The sequence below is a fragment of the Caloenas nicobarica genome, chromosome 17, assembly GCF_036013445.1.
Source record: "Caloenas nicobarica isolate bCalNic1 chromosome 17, bCalNic1.hap1, whole genome shotgun sequence".
Taxonomy (NCBI): domain Eukaryota; kingdom Metazoa; phylum Chordata; class Aves; order Columbiformes; family Columbidae; genus Caloenas; species Caloenas nicobarica.
The window spans coordinates 7925585-7947166 of NC_088261.1; the positions used below are offsets into that span (position 1 = coordinate 7925585).

A 21582-nucleotide genomic window follows, 5' to 3' on the forward strand; every position below is an offset into this window, starting at 1 on the left:
GTGGTTTTAAATCAGACACAGAAGCACGTGGCCTAGAAAATGCAGGACAGCTGGCAAGGCACGGAACAGACTCAAGAAGCTAACCTTGAGCTAGCATTAGGAGGCAAGGATTACAACACGCTGCATTCGTACCGAGGAACATCTTGCCAATAAGAAAGTAATCAAGCAATAAGTGACTGAAGGCAACTCCTAAAGCAAGCAGGTCTCAACCCTGAAAGCTACAGGCATTTTTTAAAGGAGATGCTACCAAAGAACCTCCGTGACTGTGAATATATAAGCTGCTTCCACAACTTCAGTCGTACACCTGAAGCAGTAAGGCAGTACTTGCAAAAGCTCTCCCCCCAGGAAGCCCATTTCTCAAAACTGGGTAGCCTTAAAGGCAGCAATAAGCATATTAAGCATCATCTGAGCTGCCATGATTAACTGACTTCTCCAACTGACAATTTAATACAGCTTTGTTTGTTTGCTTTCCTTCTTACCTGCTGATGTTGTCTGGCTCCCGCTGTGATAGACTTGACGAGAGTATCTACTAATGGCTTACACATGATCTGTAACAAAGAAAGACCCAGTCTCTTATTAGTGGTTTCTGACAGACAGGTTTGTTTTTCAAGCAAGACAGTCTATATTTTACACAGCTTCTTGAGTGAGAAGAAAATGCCACAAGAAAGAAAAGTGCCCAGAGATCAGCAACAGCTTATTTGAAAAATAACAGCTTTGCTCACACCAGCCCTGAGTGAAATCTTGATCACAAGGAAATCAGCAGCAAAACTCTTAAATTGGAAAAATTAGGTAAAGATCTAATCGCCTGTGTTCTGCCTGGATCTTGATTTAAATCTGCATCTGCCTGATACTTTATGTAGGCAGCTCAGTTCACGCAGAGGAACAGTCCCAGAGGCAAAGAACATGCTGAGTTAGACTGGAAAATGTCAGAGCTTGGGGAAAGATCTGAACCCGTATACTAAAGGGGCCAAAACGAACTGCATCAGGAGGAAAGCCTCCCTGGAAACAGGTTATCCTAAAGTTCTGGCCTAATCCATCAATTTCTGCTTATGGGCAAAATATTTCCAAATTAAGAGGCACGCAGAATCCAGACACAAGAAATGAGAAAGCATCTGAATTGCAAATACCTTACTGGCATATCTTTAATGTCTATCAGGCACTGGAAGGCCTGGCCCTAACAAAGCATGGACAGCAGTTCGCTGCACAGTTCACGGACATATTGTGCAGATAGCTATTCCAACCACAGCGCTTGAAACGGCTTCTTTTTTGGGGTAAGAAGACTACTAAAAAACCAGATAGCTCTAGCAAGTGGGCAAAGCCCAGCTTTCAACAGGCCAATATCTGTGTATATCATTACCTTTCTTTTATAAAAGGGATAAGCTTAAAGATTTTAAAAGGCATTTCTGCAAGGAACAGTTGCATGGAATCCACAGGCTTTAGAAACCTGCAGATGGAATCTTAAGTTTGCTGCCCGTGTAGGCAGCACACAACCCTTCTCTTCCCTCTACTTCATTAACTTATGTAGGTGGCATCGTGGGCTGGTGTCCTAAGAAACCTGGCACGCAAAAGAACTCTCTCCTGCGTGGATTCCCTCAGAATCTGAAAGCATCTTCCCCCAGTTACACAAGCCTATGTCTCCTCCCACCCTTCTGTCAGACATCAGATCTAAAAGGTTGAGGCCCTTGGACCTAAAAATGCCTAAAGAACTGTGTGACATTCATACCCAAGGCCTGTTTCTTAAAAAATGGCTGTCCTCATAGTGCAGACCAGCTCCAGGCATAGGTCAAGTTTGCAGGAAATGCCTCAAACATTTCAGACACTGACACTGTCTGAACATCCAGCTTGCAGGTTGGATTCCAATTAGACTCTGTGCTCTACAGTCTTCTTGGAAGAAAACTGATAAAACTAAGCATGCAGTCAGAGCAAAGCTGGACAGGAGCTACATTAACTGCTTAAACAAGCTGCCCCCTTCGGCCTTTGTACAAACTTTGCTCATCTACATTGTCTTGAATACTGGTAAAAAAAAAAAAAAAGAGCTTCTCAGGCTATGCTTCAAAGAGCAGCTTTCTGCTCACCTCCATTTTCCATACAGTATCCCAATCCAAATCACAAACAAGATCCTGGCCTTCTGCAGCACCAAACATGCAGTATTAAGAACCTGAGCAGGTGAAGATCCTAGGAAACCTTACAGCAGTTTTAAAAGCCAGCAATGAAGTGAAGTTTCCCTACTTTCCCTAGAATTACAACTGTACTTTGGAACCACCACAAGACAATATACCATAGTCAGCAACACCTACCGGGAAGCGGCTGAAGAGATCTTGGAACATGGAGCTTGTAAGAGCGCTGTTCCGTTTAGTCAAGAATTGTGTCAGTGCTTGCTGATATATTACAGTCACCCTCTCCATATCCAAACAACCTGTGCTCAAAAGCTATAGGGAAAAAGCAGAACAAAAAATTTCCAGTGAAACGCAAGGATGATTCACTAGCAAAGAAGTGATTAATTTCTGTACACATTTTGAGAGGTTCAGAGCCAAGTATCAGGCTAGCTGGTGAAACACTGCTTGCTAGGTTTCTGTGGAGATGACTGGACTGGGCTGCCCAATGTATAGGGGCACCACATTCAGAAACCTGTGAAATTCAGCAGAGACAGTAGGTAAAAGGGAACCAGACAGTAAGGATCCCAAAGTAACAGACACAGCATAACTAGATGAAAAGTCTCCCTGCAAACAACTACCACTGAAATCAGGGCTGCTCCACACTCTTTTCACCCTGAGATAACTCAGCCCAAACCTGACAGAGACGGGAGTTCATCCTCATTCACCAGTGTCCTGTGCCTCCCGGGTCTTCAACACCCTCCCGGAAAAGAAAGCAAGCACGACTGCAAAGAGGTTAATGGAAAAAAGAGCGAATTGTCCAAGAGAGCAGCATAAATATACATCAGGCTTCTTAGACAAGTAACCTGGATCCACTGTACACCAGCAGCCCCTGGTGGCTATGGGCAAGCAGGCACTGCAAAGGCAGGAGGATGAGGGCCAAGGGGATGGGGAATGTGACAGTTTTACAGAAAATAAATCATGTAGACAGGTATCTGCAGGCAGCAGGAACACTGAGACTGGATAAGCAAGGCCCACTCAGCAAAACAGGGTAACACAACTTCACTGGCAATAAACACTGCATCAAGAGCAGCCTGCTGTCCTACCTGAGAAGCCTGCGGGATGGTGCTGCTCTGTTTCTCTAGTAGAGGGGCAGGAGCTGATGACTTATCAGACATGTTTCCTTTCAATACTTTGAGCAGGTATAATGAGGCACTAAAAAAGAAAAAAAAAAAGGGAAGAACATAGCTGTCACGAGAGCGTCACAGTGCCACTGCAAAGCCACCTGAGAGCAGAGGACAAGTCATGCAGGCAGCTTGTTCTGTACCAAGGGGGTTGAAGAGCCTGAGAGGGCCCCTTCTCTCAGTCTAACCCACTCTGGCCAGACCTAAAGACAAATCTTAGGAGGCTGCATCATTTCATTATCGGTCAATGCAGTCAGACATCCCTACTATCAGCCTGGTTTCCTCAGGCTCTTGCTTTTGACTAGCACTGCTTGAGAATTTCTGCATTCACCCAGGATTTCTGAGCCTGCACAGCTCAGCCAGTGCTGCACTGCAGCCCTCTCAGCCCAGGCTGTTGTGTGCTTGGAAAACTCAGGCAGATCAACTCAGAGAGCACACAGACAGTCTGCTGCTTTTGTGAAATGTAGTATTAAGCGGGCGCAGCTCCACTCAGGACTGTCACTGCCAGGAAGCTGTCAGGGAGCCGTGCGGCACACACAGCCAGCCCCGCGTTGCCAGGAGGTACCACGGTTCCTGGGCAGCCACGGGCCAGGCGTGCTGCAGAGCCAACACTGCCCAATGGCACTGGGTTGACCACGCAACATGGTAACCACTGCATACACAATTAAGAAATCCCAGACAGAGTATGAAAGTCCTCCTGAAACTGCCTACGAGTCACAAGAGAGCCTACTAGTAAATGGCACTCCCATTTACACCAGGAAACATCAAGATTGCTGGTGTTTCCTAAGAAATACACATATGGCTTATCCTAATTCACCTGTGTTCAGCAGCGGAGTGAATACTAGTACAGTCAGGACTCAGAATCATTATTGCCCTCATTGTGTTATCATGGAGAGAGTCAACCGTTGTATTTACAGAACGATAATTGCAGGTGGACTATAAACTACAGTCTTCCCCGCACTGAATCACATATAATTCATAATTCTCCAATCAAGCCTCAAGGAAGCACTTCCCATCACTAAAGCTGTACCAGGCCATTGCTGTCTCACAGAGCCCACAGGAGAAGATGACTAAAAAAACCAGACATCTGTTTAAAAATGCTTCAGACTGCCACGATGACTAGTCCTCACATAAGACACAGACACTGGCACCCAGCCTTCATCAAGTCTCCCACTTCTCTGAACTGTATTACAATGCAACGTTATGCCTGCTTACAGACCAGCAACGGTCACAGCATTGAGTAGAGACGCTCCTTTTAAATGCTCACCTGAAATAATAGAGAGCCACTGAAGAGTCAGTGTGCTTGCAGGCCTTTTTCACAAGCCTCTCCACAAAAGCATGCAAATCTTCTTGCAGGGCATCCACTCTCTTGCAGTACTGCTTACTTCGGCACAAGGAGTTCCTGAAAAAGCATTAAAAACAAACACAAAGCAGGTGGCTATGAGTCCTTAGCACTGGGCTCAAGGCAACGCATAAACAAAAACGGTGCTAGCTGGGGGCAGCAAAAGATCCGGTCATTGCTGCGGCAAGATGGGTGAGGAAACTTACTGCTCTTTGCATTCAAGTACATATTTAGGCAGAGTCGAATTTCCCCCGGATCTCCCACAAAGGGGACTGGCTGCCTCAAACCCTGTTTCTGCAGACTGCTTCTCAACCAAGGCTAGAGAGCAGAGCTAAAAATGCTTTAGAGCAGTGCTGAGGATGTCAGGGAATGGTGTAGAGGACACACTGTCCCATGCACCATGTCTGTGTCCAGCTTGTATCACGCCTCACTTCTGGCCGTGAAGAGAGAAGTTGCACTCTGCCTGTCTCGATAACAAATTGTTGGGAGTTTCATTCCAGCCACAGCAGCAACTCTGTCAGCCTAGGGAGCTGTTGCATAGTCTGACTCAGAGGTCAGAAGCCTGTGGAGATATTCAGTGACACGGCACCATGCCTGCAGTACCAATGTTTGCTCTTAAGGTTTCCACCTGCAAACAGGTTTGACACTTGGAAGTCTCTTAGACTAGAAAACCCAGACCCTGTCTTCTTTCCTGCAGGTTATGACTAAGCATTGTGTGCTTCTGGGATTTCAGCAATGCCACTGGTGCCTATCGAAGATCACTGCCTATTTTCTGAAGAACTGAGGACACTTACTTGAAGATATTGGCTGTTTTCTGAAGGAAGTCAACCTCCTGCTTGTCAGAGTCTGAGCTCATGCATTGTTCAATCACCCGAAGCAGGGGCTCAATGACATCAAACACCAAGGGGTTCTCTGACTGCTTATTCAGGAACACTTCAACCAGATCTAGCACCTGCAAACACAGAGTTACTGACATGAGAACTAATGCAGACAGGGGAACATGACAGATCTACCCAGAGCAGCTCCTTCAGACTGCAGTGGGCTGCACAGCAGCTGGAGAGGGCTGAGGAAAACTATTTTCAGCTGAGAACTGTACACTTTCTGCTACCATTTGCCCTCATGTTAGGGTATGTGAAACTAAAAATTAAAAATTTGAAACTGAAAATTAAAGACTGTCTGTTGACTTCAGCCTTATTTTGTGCAGTGACACCATTTAGAAATGGCAGTTATGAGAATCACTGCCACCTGGCCAGACCTGCAATCACTGTAACTTAGGACAGGTGTCCATTAGCACCACTGACTGATAGCTCTCACCTCTGCAAGCCCTCTTTGACTTCTAGACAGTGCATTAGCATAAAATCAGCCTCTTATAGCACAGCATCAGAATGAAAATGCAGTAAAGCCAATGGCTTGATACACCATTCAGCCTTCATCTTGGCTAATCTGACACCAGACATTCTATACATGAGCGGCTGGAGCTGTCCCTGGATGCCCAAATATCCTGTACAGTCCACGCTGACACCAGGTGGCCTGAAGTCAGTATTACAGCCACAAATAACCAGGGGATGTTAACCATAATCCTCCTGATTTTATTAGCTTAACAAGCAAATAAAAAAATTTACATTGCAAAATTACCTGAGGGATTTTACACATGCCACTCTAAAGCACATCAAGCTTGTCTAGTTTACAAAAACTGACAAGCACCTACCTTTGGGTAGGTGTGGGGAAGGATCTGATAAATTGAATCATTTCCAATCAGCAAATGGAAACCACAGTTCACTTTCTGACAGCACAGTCCTGTGTTTTGAAGTAGGCATGTGAAGCCCCCAGTCACTGACCATGACTTTGCTGTGCCAGGTGCTATACAAAGCCAGAACAATCCAGTCCCAGCCTCCAGGAGCTTATGACATAGACAAATGTCCAAGCTGTTTAGGGTTAAGTAGCTCATGGCATGCAGTAGGTTACAACTAATGCACTAAGTAAGCCAGAGGTCTTCACACCAAATACTCATCTCACACCTTAATCTTGAAATCCCTCCGTAGGATCTTCTCTTTCCGCATCCTGTCTTTCTCATCCTTCTTTGCCTGGATCCGTTTCTGCTGCTCTGCAAAAAGGGCTGAGATGTTCTTGTCAAGAGCCATCATAGCCTCATCATCCAGTTCCTCGTCACTCTCATCTCCTCCCTTTATAGAACGTAAAAACAACAGGCCATTTAATGAACTTCAGAATGACAGTGGGGAGAGAACCACAGCCAAGAGCAGACTCACAATCACAGTAGGGATGTAGCTTCCCCTAGACCCAGAATAACAACATGAGGAGGGAAAACATGCTCAGATCAATGAGAAATCTAACTCATATTTGCTATCAGGTAATCCTGGCTGCACAGTACTAACATGCAGAGGATTGGGAAAGGGAAGAGGCAGAGGTTTTGACACTGAATCCCTCTGTCCTCTTGCTCTTTCAGTAAAGAGGTTAACATGTTACTATGTCTGTAGCCTTTATAGGAATAATTAAACCACACTCCAGTGCTGCTACAAGAAGACTCCAAAGTCGCCTACATGGATCGTGCTCCACACAGGCCAGCCAATACAGGCACCAAGTAACAGTACCTCAGTGCTCCAGCTCACATCAATCTCATTTATTACAGGCAGGAACATAAGCTATTTCAAGCTAGACTGGACAAGCAAAAGCACTCAAGAGACACTAACAATAAATAAAAGAACAAGCAACTTATTCCCACAGCTTGCTTTGAAGATCCTAACCTCCTGCTTCAAATGCACAAAGCTGACTGCCAGGGTTATTACCGCATGGGTTCAGATGGGATGTGGGCAATAGAAAATCTTTCGCCACCCCAAACCTGGTATCCGTATCAAGGCAGGCAGCGAAAACATACCACTGCATTCCCTGCTTGGAGAACATTCATCAGTTGACTGCGAAAATCATCATCAACTTCTTCATTCTCTTCCTCATCTCCACTGTCATTCTCTTCCTCAGTGTCGCCTTCATCTGAGGAGTCCTCGCTTCCTTCCTCATCCTGAGGAAGAAAAGTTCGTGTCGTGATCCCACCATTCTTCAAGCCCTATTCAGGTGTATCAATGTTCAAAAATAAATGTCAAGCCTCTTCTCACTTCGTGGCCTTGCTTCCAGCCCTCAGATTCAAGTAAAAACACCTCAGATAACAATCTACCAGGTCTTCACAAGAGCTAAAAGCAGAACATAACACAGACTTCTCTGTCATATTAAATGAGTATCAAAAAGAACATTCCAAAGAACATATGAAGTAACGACCCCCATGTGACTCTCCTTTCTGCTAATGCTCGTAATGCTTTGTGACTCAAATTTCTGCAGTTCTTAAAACCTGAGGTCTTGAATTCAGATGGCCGTGCACCACAATGATTCAGTCTGTGGCTGCAAAACAGACAGGCCTGTGCTAATTTCAGGATGCAGTCATTTGTTCTCAGGAAGTCACCTATTCAAGTAGCCATACCTACCGCAGCCTTGTCCTTCAAGGTCAAGAGACCAATAAACATCACTTCCAACAAGCCATTTGTGTATTGCGCTTTTAAAATAAATCTCAATTAAGCAACAGCCATTTTACTCAAGACAGAGCAATGCAATTATGTCTGTTACCACAGATCAGGAAAAACATTATTTTTCAACAGTGAAGGTCCAAAGAGTATTTCTCACTGGCAATAGCACATCAGTTACCATGTCCTGTGCAGATTTGATCTTTTTGCCCGATTCTTCCAACACGACAACAGCGCTTTCCTCATTTTGCTCTTGGTATGGGTCAAGAACCTGCAAAAAAAGAGAGACGTGTTTTTTTCAGTGTTTTGTTTTGACACATTTCTTGCGTACAGCAGACGGGAATTTTGGCACAGTAAGCCAGTTGAATAATGAAATAGTAAGTAAGGACACTCAACTTTCTGCATTATGGTATCACGTTTCTTAATACACTAAGTTCTGTCTATAAGGAACAAAAAAGGTGGAGAAAACTTAAAAGGTTGGTGACATCACACATTTTGATTTGTTACAAAGAAAGTATTAGGTTCATCATTTAAAGTATTAGGTTCACCACATCATCATTTAAAGTACCTGACAGCTCATCTTCGCAATCCACATATTACTCTCTCAGAAGACAGCACCTTACCCAGTGGTACAACCAATTCCGATTTCCAGTGTCACTTATTTTTAGCAACTCTGTGCTTAGCCTTTCTAGAAAAAAAGTTGTTACCATTTATATTCACATATAAAATCTACCAGCTATTTAAAATGACCCAGGAATTTCTTCAGCATAAATCTACCAAAGAATACAGCCTAAAGTTAGCAGATCTCAGGCTCCCATATAGAAACACAAACCCTCTCTGTAAGCTACATTTAAAACTTTGCAGCACACATTGTCAGACATTTTCTAAATCGGGGAGGTTTTTATTCAATCCCAAAATAGAGACATGCTTGTATATCTGTTAGAGACAAGACAGGCAAACAGCACAATGCCCTACTAGTGCCTCACTTACATCCAGGATCAGCTGCAAGCCCCTCTTGTTCAGGTTAGGGCATATCCGTACAAACATGCTCTTGGAAATCCGACGTATGAGTAGGCTGGGCTGTGCAAGGAGTGAGAGAACGATTTCCACCATCACCTCAACCCATCCTGGCTCTGCGTTGTCTGCACAGGAACAAATAAACAATGACAGGAAGGGACGGAACCACTGCACTGGCACATCAATAACAGACTGCAGAAAAATTCACCAAGGGGAAAAAGACAGTTCTTCTAGTTGACTATTAGAAGTACTCATTCAGCAACACAGACCAGAAACAATTAACTGTGAAGCTAAAGATTGTAGCTGTATTGGAAGGCTACTAACCACAGGGAGAAACATGCCTGAAATTGTCTTTAGGCCACCACAACGCCTTACCAGGTAACAAAACCTACTTTTCATTAAATCATCACTTAGACCAGCAGTTCTGCAAATCATTCGACACCTACCTGGCCACATTAAAGCAATGAGCAGCTAGCCAGCAGAACTATACACATTTTATGCTGTTTCCAATGATATCATGGGTCACAGCAGCCCAGAAAAGAGCTATTTGAAACCGGTCCATTAGTCCAGAAGTCTGGGAATCCTGATCTACATACAACCAAGTTACCACAGAATTACAGCTTTTATTTTCACAGTACCCTCAGATTTACACAGATATTTAAGGAGAACAACAAGACCATGGTTAAAGAGGAAGTCAAAAGACTAAGCCAGGTTCTTTCCTGGTCGAGTTACAACCCAGTTCTGCAGGCCCTAAACAAGGACTAGCCTAACAGGTTGTATCTACACAAGGGACACATTTAGTTTGCCCAGAACGTGAGCTCTGAAAGTAGCAAGTTTCAGGCCTGCCAGCTCTTAGGAGAGCCCACAGCTTTGCCTTGGCAGACAGATACCACCATTTCAGGAAGCTCTTGGCCAGCAGAGATCAAGGGACTCAGCGTGAACACCCTTGAACACTGCTCATCTGCACCATGGCCAGCTCTGCAGCCCACCTGTCATTTCAGAGGCACACAGAAACACAGCCCACTGAGGATGTGGACAGAGAGCTGGAGCAGGAAACGAGATTTAGAAAGACAAGGAAAGAGAATGAAGGAGAGAGGATTCTCCTGGGGATAAGTGCATTCAGACAGAAGCAATGCAGTCAGAGTGCTTCACTAATGCAGAACTGCCATTCCTCTGTCTTTTGACAGACCGTGAACAATCCCACGCCATTTCTTCCTGTAGGAAGGACTCACCAGTCTTTTTCTTCTTAGGTTCTTTGCTGAATGCTCTCTCTGTGCAGTTCAGAAGGTCACTCAGAACATCCATTGTTTCAGATGGATTCTGTTTGATCACAAGAAGACAGTAAACACTCTCTCTGAATACCCCACTACCAACAGCAACAGAAGGAATACACCTTGAATCTAAGGACCTCTCTAAATAGGTACAGATATTAAAATCAGCTACTACAAGTCCTTTGCAGAAGAAAATATGAAACTAAGTAAAAATTGCTCCACTCAGCAGAAAATCAAGGGCAAAACCAAAGCTCAGGCCAAGCTTTGTCCCTTTAAGTTGATGTCTACTGTCAGTGTAAGAATCACAGTTTATTACCTGCCAGTTGCCCATTTTCAGAAGCCAGAGGCTGTGAAAGATTGGATCTCTGAACACAAAGAAACTCTGCAGCTCAGTGTTCAGAAAGCCCAGTTATCAGCCCATTTTACACCACTCAAATATGCTTCAGAGGTCTTACCTTGAAAAGGTGAATGGCCATTAAAAGCAGGAGTTGCTGGAAAGCAACGACTTTGGCACTATCTGATTTATTTTCCTTCTTCTGCAGATTCTTCACAGACTGAAGCGTTCTGAAGAAAGAAAGCCTTTTGAAGTGTTTCACAATTACAACAGCAAATCATGACCAAATCTACAGTATTATTTTCTGTACTTAACATTTAATTTGTTGAACTTGGGCATACATATAGTATACAATCTTAACCCAACAACAGCATCTCCCCTTGTGTGGCTTATAAAAACCTCCGCACTTGGGCACAGGCTAGATACTTAATACTACAGCCTTTATGGGAAATAAAACTCAGAAAAGAACACCAGAAAAGGGTCACTGAGAATTTAGTACAGGCATTATTAGGAGAAAAGATTAGCAGAGTTACAATCATGTCTGGGCAAAAATAGAAAAGGACATGGCCATCTAGACATAGTTAACACAAAGAAGGAACAGGAAGAAAGGAATAGGGTGATAAGAAACAGAGAGGCATCCTGAAACCCAGATGCAGGTGCAGAATACTCCAAGGGAAGAAATAAAACTGCCACTGCTGTGAAATGGCTCTGCTACAGCACCTGGAATAGTAGGAGGATGAGAGAATACAATTTCTCTTTTATTGGCCCAATCTCACCTGTCCCAAGCATCTCTCTGTCCTTTAGTAAAAGGCTTCACAGCTTTGACGTGCTCACTGGAGAGCAGCTTGTTGGCATACTCAACAAGGAGAAAGATCCACAGCTTCCCATCTGCAGTCACACCATGGATGTGCTTCTCCCTCAAGGCTGCAGCCTTTGGTGTATCCCCCAAAACCGTCAAGGTGTTTAGAGTCTGAAGTAACCTGCAAAGAGAAACAGCCAGCATGTTACTGTCAGAGGAACCAGATGGCCTTATCACACTTTCCAAATAACGCCCACCAGTAGAGCCCTCTCATCCCAGAGCTTTGGTCACTCATTGCAACCCAGATTCACAGGGCATAAGTTTCAACTTATCCAAGCACGGTAATGTAGAACTCATTGTCTTGGTGTCCCCAAGCACACCTGGTGTCCCCAAGGCCACTGACTATGATTGTCAGTTGTTTCCCATTCTGTGTCCCACCATGTCCTCTGCATTCCAGCTGCTGAGGTTGGAGCACCAGCTTTGGTAATCACCTAAAAGCATCTATTATTACCAACTCATCTCCCTTAACACAGGGACTTCAGTCACCAGCACTTCACATGCAGAGCAGGCAGAAAGCTAACAGCAACCTGCACAACTCCACCATCTCTCTCGGGTCCTTCCCCTTCTAGCTTGCAACGGTGACAATAGAAACCTTACAAGAAAAAGTAGCCTGAGCTCAACTCTACACCTACCTGATCATCACACACATACTCAGCAGGTTTGCCATGCAAAATCTTGTTTTTATTGGACAAAACTTAAGGATCTTTGGGAAATCCATCTAGGATCTCCTTTAAAAAAAGCCATTCTCTGGTCCTCGAGTCAAACAAATGCTTCCATAGCAGCTCACAATCCCAAACCTCTTGCCCTTATGATGATCTCATCCTCAGAAAAAAAGAGACTTTTCCAAGCCTAAAGCACACAAGTAAAATCCTTACCCAAAGAAGTAGTTTTCTGTCACTGAATGAGCCTGTTCATCTAGGGGCTCTGATGGAAGGACATTCGCCTCACATATTTGGGAAGTCTTTTTCTTAGCCTCAAAGAAAGCATGGAAGAAGCAAAACCTAGAACCGACAGAAACAAGGACAGAATTAAGAGCGAGCTTGGTCATAACAAAGCAAAACCAGCCCACGTGTCCAAAACAAATAGCACCACATATTCACCACATTTTTATTCAAGAATGTCCAAACACTGAAAAAAGTAACTATTTACAATAAGACCCTTTCCTCAAGGAACACAGGGCAAAGAAGGGAGAAGGATGCTCAGGACTTCACAAAAGTGAAGTGCCAACACTTGAGGCCACACAATACAATATCCAGACTGTCAGATTTGGGTCATATTCTCCAAGACTTTTAAAATGACCGATAAATACTTACTAAGACCTGATGCAAAGATTAGAAGTAATATCTTCAAGCAGTTTAGGTAACCAGGAACCTAAAATTTACTGAAAACATGGACTAAGGTGATTTTAAGTGCCTGAACTACTTATGGCAAGTTTGTCCAAGTTTGCAGAAGGTATTTTGAAAACAGAACTTAGTCTCCTAAACAACTTACATTATGGAACATTTCCAACTCTTGAATTTGCCTAGTGTCATGGGGACAGCTTACATGGAATGCTGCTGTAGAGCTAAACAGTATTATTCCAAGCACCTGTGGCATTAAGTCTTTAAATCATTCTCACCTGGAAACGTCCATCACAAGACTCTCTTCTTTTTTCACTGGACTTTCAATGATATTAGCAAGTCGGTGGATGATCCACTTTCTTAACCGAACAATCTTATGTTGTGCTCTTTCAATAAGGAAGTGGATACAATGATTAGTTTGAACACTATCCCAAAATAAATACAAACTACACAATCCAATGCAGCAAGAGATGACACTCAGCTATTTAAGAGGCTTTACACTAAAGATGGCAAAGTTATGTAGTAAGAATGCAACAGGTACGTAAGAAAATATATAATCTTCCCAAGTTCACTTCTTACTATGCAAAAGATAGTCTGTTTACCCCACTGAGACACTGCAGTTTAGGAAAAAGTACTTAAAGAATTGCAGTAGAAAACGTATAACCTCACTCTACCGAAAAGTAACACATAGGCATGCTGCTTTAACAGCTCACACCTTCCTTGCAGGAAGCCCCTGCAAGTAACCCAGTACCCACAGCATCAAATTGTGGGTATTTCTTGGGACTTTTTCCTAGCTGGAAATTGCTACAAATGCTTATCAAGGATATAAGTATTCACAGTTTACTCTTGAGACATGGAAGTAGCTGCTTTGCTGTGGGCCAAGGAGACAAGAGTACCTAGGCCAGTTTAACAGCCAGATAAAAGGGATGCACAAACCCTACAAAGACCCAAGAGTCTGTAGTGGAAAAGGAAGCCACTGGACATTTTTGCCAAAGCAGATGTCGTAGCTAGAAAAACAAGAGAAAAGGCTTCTTTGGTGATTCAGTCTGCTTTGGTCAGGCTGGCTGGTTCTCACTGTATTTGCTCCTATTTGCAGAATTGAATTTTGTCCCAGCAAAAGAGTCAGATGCTGGGGTTAAACCTTCTGGGACAGAGGAAACAGAACAGGCAACAACTGTCAACTCATGGCAAGGGAACCAGCAAACACTGTCTGTCCAAACCTGAGTTCACACCACAAAACAGAAAGAGAAGAGGAAGGTGCGTCACCTATACACTCACTTGTTCACCTTTTCCTGGTTCTGTTTTTGCCGGTTACTTGAGAAGTCTAAACAACAGTCAAAGTCTGGCCTGAGGAACATGTCTTTGAGCCAGTCAATGTATTTTTGTAATGCCACTGGCTGCAGGTGTCTGACTACCCTTGTAGAGCTCGACAACACTGGGTAGCCTTGATTGGTGAGAGTAGAGAAGCCGATCAGCACTGCCAGCTGCCTCTCCGGGTCATCACAGCTGTTGAGAAATTCGTCTATATATCCTTCCATCTCTGGAGCAAACTTAAATCGGTCTGGAAGCTGAAAAACACAGTCAAACAAGCAGGTCAGGAACCTCACACTGAGTCTAAGGATCTTTGTAAGAACAAATCACTTTACAGATTTGACTGCAGTACGTAAAATTAAGTCATATGCCTGAACATTTGTCATAAGGCATACGGCACGTCACCAATTTCACCTCACGGTCTTCCTCAAGTAGGAGCAACCACTGTAAGCAATCACAGAATCCTGTCATGTACCAACTTCAACCTTTTAACTTGCACCTTCCCAAGCAGTTGGGCTTCAGCGGGCTGGACCATACACTGGCCAGTGCAGCTAAGCTCCTAGGCTCATCAGCTTTTATGTTGGGTGAACGTCCAAGGTGTTTCTCACATCATCTGCCTTCAACTTTCCTTCAATTTGGAAACTCCCTCACATCAATTCCAGTCTCATCTAGCAGCTCTGAAGGCTGCTGACCTACAGCGGGGAGAACGCATCCCACCTCCTCTCCCTTGTGTCTCAGAAGAGTTGAGATATTCTGAAAGGAGGGTGAATTGACATGTTTAAACTAAAACCAGCATCCTAAGGTGTTGCTGTTTTGTGCTAAGTCCTGTCCTCAGTTCTGCCACTGATCCACAAGGCATACAGCTGGCAGGCTGCTGGCCTTGGAACACCGTCCACGCAGACCACCAGGACATGTCCTACCTCACCACACATCACATTTCCTTATGTTGTTTCACAGCCCACAGTGTTCAATTCCACTCATTTGTTGTGGAAAAAAAAAAATAAACGAGCTGTCGCTTAATTCCAAAAATGCAGTGTAACGTTTGTAAATTAATAAAATAACTTGTTTGGTATAGTGTCACAATCAATACAGTGCTCCTGGCAGGAGCAGAAACAGTAATGAAAGTCTAAGTAACACTGTCCTTTTAAATAAATGGGCTATAAATTCCTAATTAACTACAAATCGATCCAGTTATAACACAAATACTGCTGCAAGAATTTTCATACAAGATACAGCTTAGTAAGCTCCTGCTTCCACTGCTGGAGAACTCAACAGTTGTGTATCAGTATGAAAACCAGGAGAAAAATTCCAGGAGAGACAGCTGTGAACAGGCTAAACTCACAACAGGTGCTTCAATCAATCATTTCTCAACAAAAGCAAATTAAATACATCTGCTCTCCACTTGAAAAAAAATGTGGATTCGGGAAGATATCTGTCAGTAAATATCAGTCAAGCTTTGTCTAGTTCCACCTCCAACAACCACCAGAATCCCATAAGAAAGTACAAAATAACAATATCTGCTTTCCAAAACAAACAATCCCTGTCAAAGAACAAAACAAAACCACAGAAACAACAACAACAAATTCAAACTAAGATCTTTTCTATTTCATCATCAGCAATATTAGGGTTTTCTCTTTCCATTTAGTCAATTATTGTCTTCAGTGGATTTGTACATTTCAGACAGGAATTAACAAATTTTTTGATCCACATGGAAAAATATAACCTAATTCACTGTGCAAAATGCACAAAAAGCAAGAAACAGGAAAACAACTAAGTTAGTGGATAAACCCCAGAGAAAGTTGCAGGGAGGCACCATGGTAAGCACTATTTTCAGAGTAAACCTGCACATCTATTGCTGCTTTGATACCAGAACAGACAGACTGCAAAGACTTATTTCTCCCAAGAGAGGGCAATGATTTTGGGGCCCACATCAGAAGGCTTGGGATTATGTTACCACAAAAAGCCAAGCCAAAACCTGTTTTTATCAGTATTCCCCTTTTTTCTTCCTCCCTTAACTGCATGGCCGTGGTGTTTCTTGACTTCCCAGGAGGGAAGGAGAAAGAGGAGTTTCAAAATCCAATTCCCAAATAAAATTTGTGCTTAAACCTCAGATGTGCTTATTGAAACAAGCACCAATATAAACAAAAGCATTGAGTTGTCCTTTTTTGTATTTGCCTTCATGTTCATGCAATGCCCAGCATTTGTACAGACAAAAAGGAGCTTCTGGACAGGCAAAATCAAAAAGACTGTTAAAGGATGACATATGGCATTGTCAACACACTGAGGGCTGCCCTTCCTCTGCTTTCCCCATTGTTACAGCTTTCTCAGCAACATCAATGAAAGCAGATGGCTGAACAATTTCAGAACCCTTAATATAAGTCTGAACAAAATTACACAAATAGGCGATGATGATTAAACACAGTCTATACTCAGCCCACTGCAATCAGTGGTCATAAAATAACCTTGTTTTAAGTAAGAGTCCAAAGTCTAAAATTACATAACCTTTCTGTTGTACAACTAGAAAGGGGGGCGGAGGAGGCTCCTGCGCAGGACAGCATCTTTAGCCCTGAGCACAAGTGCTTTCAGAAGACCTACCTGAGTCGTGACCACGTGTTCTCCATAGTGCTGCATCACCTTCCCTTTGAGAACCATCTGTAGCTGATCCAGAGACAAGAAGGGGAGAGCAATGCCCAGCAGCCGGTAGCACATGTAGCTGAGTGGAAACAAGAAGATTCCCTCAGGCAGAGACCCAGCAATAAAGCCACACACAAGGGTAAAGCAGAGAAGTGGTGGGGCAGGCTACATGGAGCATGCAGGAAGGCAGAAGTCAAAAATTCATGATTCCTGCGTTCAAAAATCCTACTGCCCAAAGCTATTCTTCTGACTAGCACAGCTGCTAACATCTCTCCCCACAGCAGGTCCTCTGCTGTCTAGAAATTGATGAGTCCTCACCAGCATTTCCTTCCTCAGTCCACTTGCTGAATCTCTTCCCCCAGATATTCTACTTCCAAAGGCCAAATAAAAACTCGCCTAGTTTTTGACTACACAAATCCACTCAGTTTTGACAGCAACTTGCTGTCAAACTTGATCAAAATTGCCCAGTGGGCTCAGTAGTTATTAGAGAGACAGCACTAGCCTCATTTCTTCAGGAAATCAGGCTAAAAAGCAAGAGTTTTGAGCATACAAAGGGTATTTTCAGACTTACCCAAGTCAAGTAAAACAATACTTAAACTGCTCGGGCTTAGAAAATGGTTTCCTTTCAATGTGACACTCATGTAGTATGTTCAGAAAATTGTTTGTTGGTGCACCTCTACAACTTTTAAACTCTTGATCTAAGAAAGACGTAAACCTGGCCACAGACTGCCTTGCTATGGTCCAAATTAAATTATGCTTTCCCAAAATGCTCAGAGATTGGTATTCTGGATTTTGCAGCATTTTTATACATCATGAGTCTCAACAGACAACATATATAATCCTACCAACATGTAGTGCATTATACTTGGAAAAGGAGCTGTAATAGCTACTGTTACGATGCCAGCCACAGCCACATCTTACTTAAAAACATGGATCACGTGAGAATCCAAACATATCCAGACATTTCAATTCAGTCCATCTCACAAAGTGCAAGTCCAGTAGTATTAGACATAAATTTCAGAACTAGAGTTTGTCTACAAAAGAGTTGTCCTTCTTAAACCACACACAGTGAAATGACTCTCCCTCTCAGCCACTTAGAAAGGGACAGTACAGCTCCTCTGACAAGTCTTGCAGCAGCAAGCTATAGATTTAAGATACCTTTATGACCAGTGAGGTGCATTACCTTTATGTGCTGTCCTATAACAAATTTGAGGTTCAATTTAACCTCAAATTTGTTATATGTCACAATTCTAAGAGAAATCTTACTAACTCCTGGATTTAGGCTCCCTATAAGTTTCCTATGAATACCTAAATAATCAAAAGCAAGTGTTTTCACATTGTTCTTGAGAAACCACACACTCCATCCTACCACCAGCCAGCAGAAAAATTTGGACCACAAAATAGAAGGATGATATGGAAAACAACGATGTATGTTAAAACAAACCTCACAGGTCCCGATTTCTCCTTCAATAGCCCATTCTCCACACCTTCTTTCCAGAACAGTTCAAAGGCGCCTTCCTTCAGTGAAACTTGCAGCAAATCAAACACTACACTGGGCAATTTCTTGTCCTTCTTTTCAGACTTGGCAGCACTTTTCAGAAGCTCTACAAGCCTAGAAGAAAAGATAAAACAATGCAAGAGTTCTGGCCTGGAAGGGGATTGCTGAAGGCGAAATTCATCCTGCTGAAGGACACAGAACATTTCCTGAGCACAGCAGGCTGTGCCTCCTGGGAGAAATGACAGAGTTATAATTTAGGAATCTGCAAGACACTTCGCACCTAACCCTTAGAAGCACCTGCAGTAGCACATACAGGCAGGCATCGGAATGAAAGTCGCGCCTCTCTCACTGCTAGCCAAGAGAACCGAAAATGTTGCATTTAACGCTCCTTATTTAAGAACTTACCTGGGAATATTTTTCTCATTTACAACAGTAGAAGAGCCAAACAGCTTCTTCAGATTTTTGGGTTTCAGAACACTAGGGAATTTCTGTATGCCCACAAGCAAAAGGTGCAGGTTCTCTGGAGATGTGAAGGCTGAAGCGAGGTCACTTTGCAAGATGCCAAACAGAACCTCCTCAAACACAGTTTCAGGAACCTAGACAGGAACAAAGGTGAGAACATATGAGAAACATCAGAGGGCATTTTACTACCTTGCTGTGTAATATATTAAATATCTGCATTGTAGGGCATTTTATTAAATGTTTGCAGTGTTCTGGAAACATTAGAAATAATCTTTATGGTGACACAATCAAAAATGAATAATGGATGTGTCTAGTACTGCCACACAGTCCCCAGGTGCTTAACCATGTGGCACAGGACAATATGTTGTCATCAGACAGCAATTCTGGTCAACTGACTCCAGCTGCAATTGTTCTCTTGCTGTCTGACTGCTCCTGTCTGTGCAGTCGTTCAGCCCAGGGAGGAGGAAACACTCTTGTATTAGCTTTTAACTATATTTCTCAAAAATAAGTTATTGTTTCCATAGAATTTTCTGGCAAACAAATGCGTTCAATGGTTTTAGAGAAAACTGGATCCAACGGTTTCATGAATAAGAAAAGCACAACAACTGCTTTAATTTGTATTTTTTAAAGATTGGATTCAAAATACATTTAAACCTAATATCAAGACTAAATGACACAGAACACTTCCACACAAAACATTATTTAATTTTGATTTGACGCTGTTAGTCTTCACATCTACAAAAAATATCCACATAAAAGAAGGAAATAAACAAACTCTCTTCTTTCACTACATATTCAAGAGTTCCTTTACTCCATGTCCCTACATCCTTTCATTCTCAACAGCCCAAAATTCAACCTTAGGCCCAGGCTTGGTGCATAAAAAATAAAGTTTGCTGTCCAGAGTTTTCAGCACACTTCTCTTCAAAGCAGCAGAGGGCCTAATGCAGCACCCAAGCAAGTCAACTGGGAAAAAACAGACTATGGGTTTGTCCATGATGAAATCAGACTAAGCTAAACCAGAGCATCCTTCCCAGAATAAAAGCACCTGCCCACAGACAGTAGAGAAAACAACTCCCATGGTTTAAACTTACTCTTCCACACACCCCCTTTAACTTTCAACTATGAACAAACTAATGAAAAAGCAGTCCCCGAAGCAAAGTCCTCCCTCCTCCCACCCACTACGTGCTGTGGCTGTACCTCAGACATGATGTCAATAAGAGTTTTGCGAGGGAGATCTCTGAGGTGTGCTTGGTGATGTGCCAGCTGCTGGAGAAGCTGGATGCTCTCCAGCAGAGCTTTCTGGTCCTACAAAGGAAACAAAAGCCAAAATCAGATGACATATTTCAAAGATTAAGCTGAAGGCTCAGGTAATAACCTACTCCTGAGACCCCTTATGCCTCCTTGTAATAACAAACCTCCACAATTGCTCTCTGATAGGCCACTCAGCTTTTCCCAAAATGGTGTCTTCTGGCTGTATATGACAACAGACCCTTTCCTTCCAGGAGAGGTAGGAACTTCCTGTACTGACACAGTTCCTATGTTCTAGTCAGGAACAGACACTTAAAAGGCACAAAAAGTCTACGTATAATGTAAAAGAAATGAACCGAACTTGATCCTTCAAGTCCCGTCTCATCCACTAGCCCACGATCCAGCTTTTCTCTCTAGATCTTCTCTCCATTTCAGACAGCCCTAGAATGAGTACTGATAAACAACAACAGCAATGTTACCTTAACAAGCCGGCCAGACTGAAACAGAGCCATAACTCCAAAAAAATTTCCAAAAGCAGCATTTCGCACAAGTTTCTGAAAAGGAAATAAAAAGGAGTTAAAAATCCTCCTCACTACAGCTCTGACCAGTGGAACAAGATTGCTGGAAGATCTAGTCTTGAACATCCTGCCATATGAACATACTGAAAAGCACCCCCCTGCACAACGTTTAAGAGCAACTGTCCTAGATCTTTCTGTCACACGGATAAATCTCAGCTAAAACACCACCAGATGACAATGTCGTCAGCTTCTAGTTTTCACAAATATTTGCATTATTTCATTATAATAACTCAGCAAGAACCCCAAAACTACAGTACCCCACCACCAAGCCTTCAAAGAATACAGAACAGTTAATTTAAACTAGCTGTTGGCAAATGCTGCTATGAGCTGACTCACCTTCTTCACTTTTTCCAGATTGTGTTTTTCTTTTATCTGTTCCAGGACACTGCACATTGGAATTTCCTCAAAAGTCTGCAAAACCTGAGGAGATGGATGGAACAGTTCAGTTTGCAGTTCTTCCATTTTATGAAGTTTTATCAGGTTCAGTCAAAAAAAGATCTTAACAGTTGTCCAGCATAGCAGCAGATGTGCTGCTTTATTAGGCCAGAATAAAGACAACTAGATCAGTAAAAGATGTGTCTAGAATAAGAACTAGTGTAGACATAAATATACCCACTGCTATTCCTTTCGGGTTTCGTTTATTTTTTTTCCCTGTACGTGACCTTGGAGGATTAACAATGAGAACATTTTGTTACAACTGCATGACCCTGTAAAAGAAGCAATGAAACTTTTCAGCATGGCCAAGGCCCTGATCTAAGTGGAAAGAATACGGGCTTTCCATGTTATCAACTTGTTCAGTGAGAGGAGGTCGGTCCCCACCAGCGATCCCAATTGCTGGGGCTCTTTCCTATGTCACAAACAAACGAAAAACTCCGAAGCATATG

At 43.0% G+C, this 21582-nt stretch overlaps 1 protein-coding gene across 1 annotated transcript in view; it reads right to left on the minus strand.

Moving 5' to 3' along the window:
* MYBBP1A (MYB binding protein 1a) overlaps nucleotides 1-21582 on the minus strand; it is a 54771-nt gene that overhangs the window by 32347 nt on the left and 842 nt on the right. Inside the window, exons 3-23 of the mRNA XM_065646999.1 lie at nucleotides 21035-21118; nucleotides 20600-20674; nucleotides 20070-20177; nucleotides 18816-19006; nucleotides 18357-18524; nucleotides 16874-16991; nucleotides 14246-14535; nucleotides 13246-13353; nucleotides 12503-12628; nucleotides 11545-11748; nucleotides 10890-10998; nucleotides 10396-10483; nucleotides 9137-9288; nucleotides 8328-8417; nucleotides 7513-7653; nucleotides 6638-6802; nucleotides 5414-5571; nucleotides 4545-4679; nucleotides 3200-3308; nucleotides 2298-2429; nucleotides 480-548 (exon numbers count right to left, since the gene is read on the minus strand). Of these exons, the coding sequence (XP_065503071.1) occupies nucleotides 480-548; nucleotides 2298-2429; nucleotides 3200-3308; nucleotides 4545-4679; nucleotides 5414-5571; nucleotides 6638-6802; nucleotides 7513-7653; nucleotides 8328-8417; nucleotides 9137-9288; nucleotides 10396-10483; nucleotides 10890-10998; nucleotides 11545-11748; nucleotides 12503-12628; nucleotides 13246-13353; nucleotides 14246-14535; nucleotides 16874-16991; nucleotides 18357-18524; nucleotides 18816-19006; nucleotides 20070-20177; nucleotides 20600-20674; nucleotides 21035-21118 (2820 nt within the window). The remainder of the gene's footprint in view (nucleotides 1-479; nucleotides 549-2297; nucleotides 2430-3199; nucleotides 3309-4544; nucleotides 4680-5413; nucleotides 5572-6637; nucleotides 6803-7512; nucleotides 7654-8327; nucleotides 8418-9136; nucleotides 9289-10395; nucleotides 10484-10889; nucleotides 10999-11544; nucleotides 11749-12502; nucleotides 12629-13245; nucleotides 13354-14245; nucleotides 14536-16873; nucleotides 16992-18356; nucleotides 18525-18815; nucleotides 19007-20069; nucleotides 20178-20599; nucleotides 20675-21034; nucleotides 21119-21582) is intronic.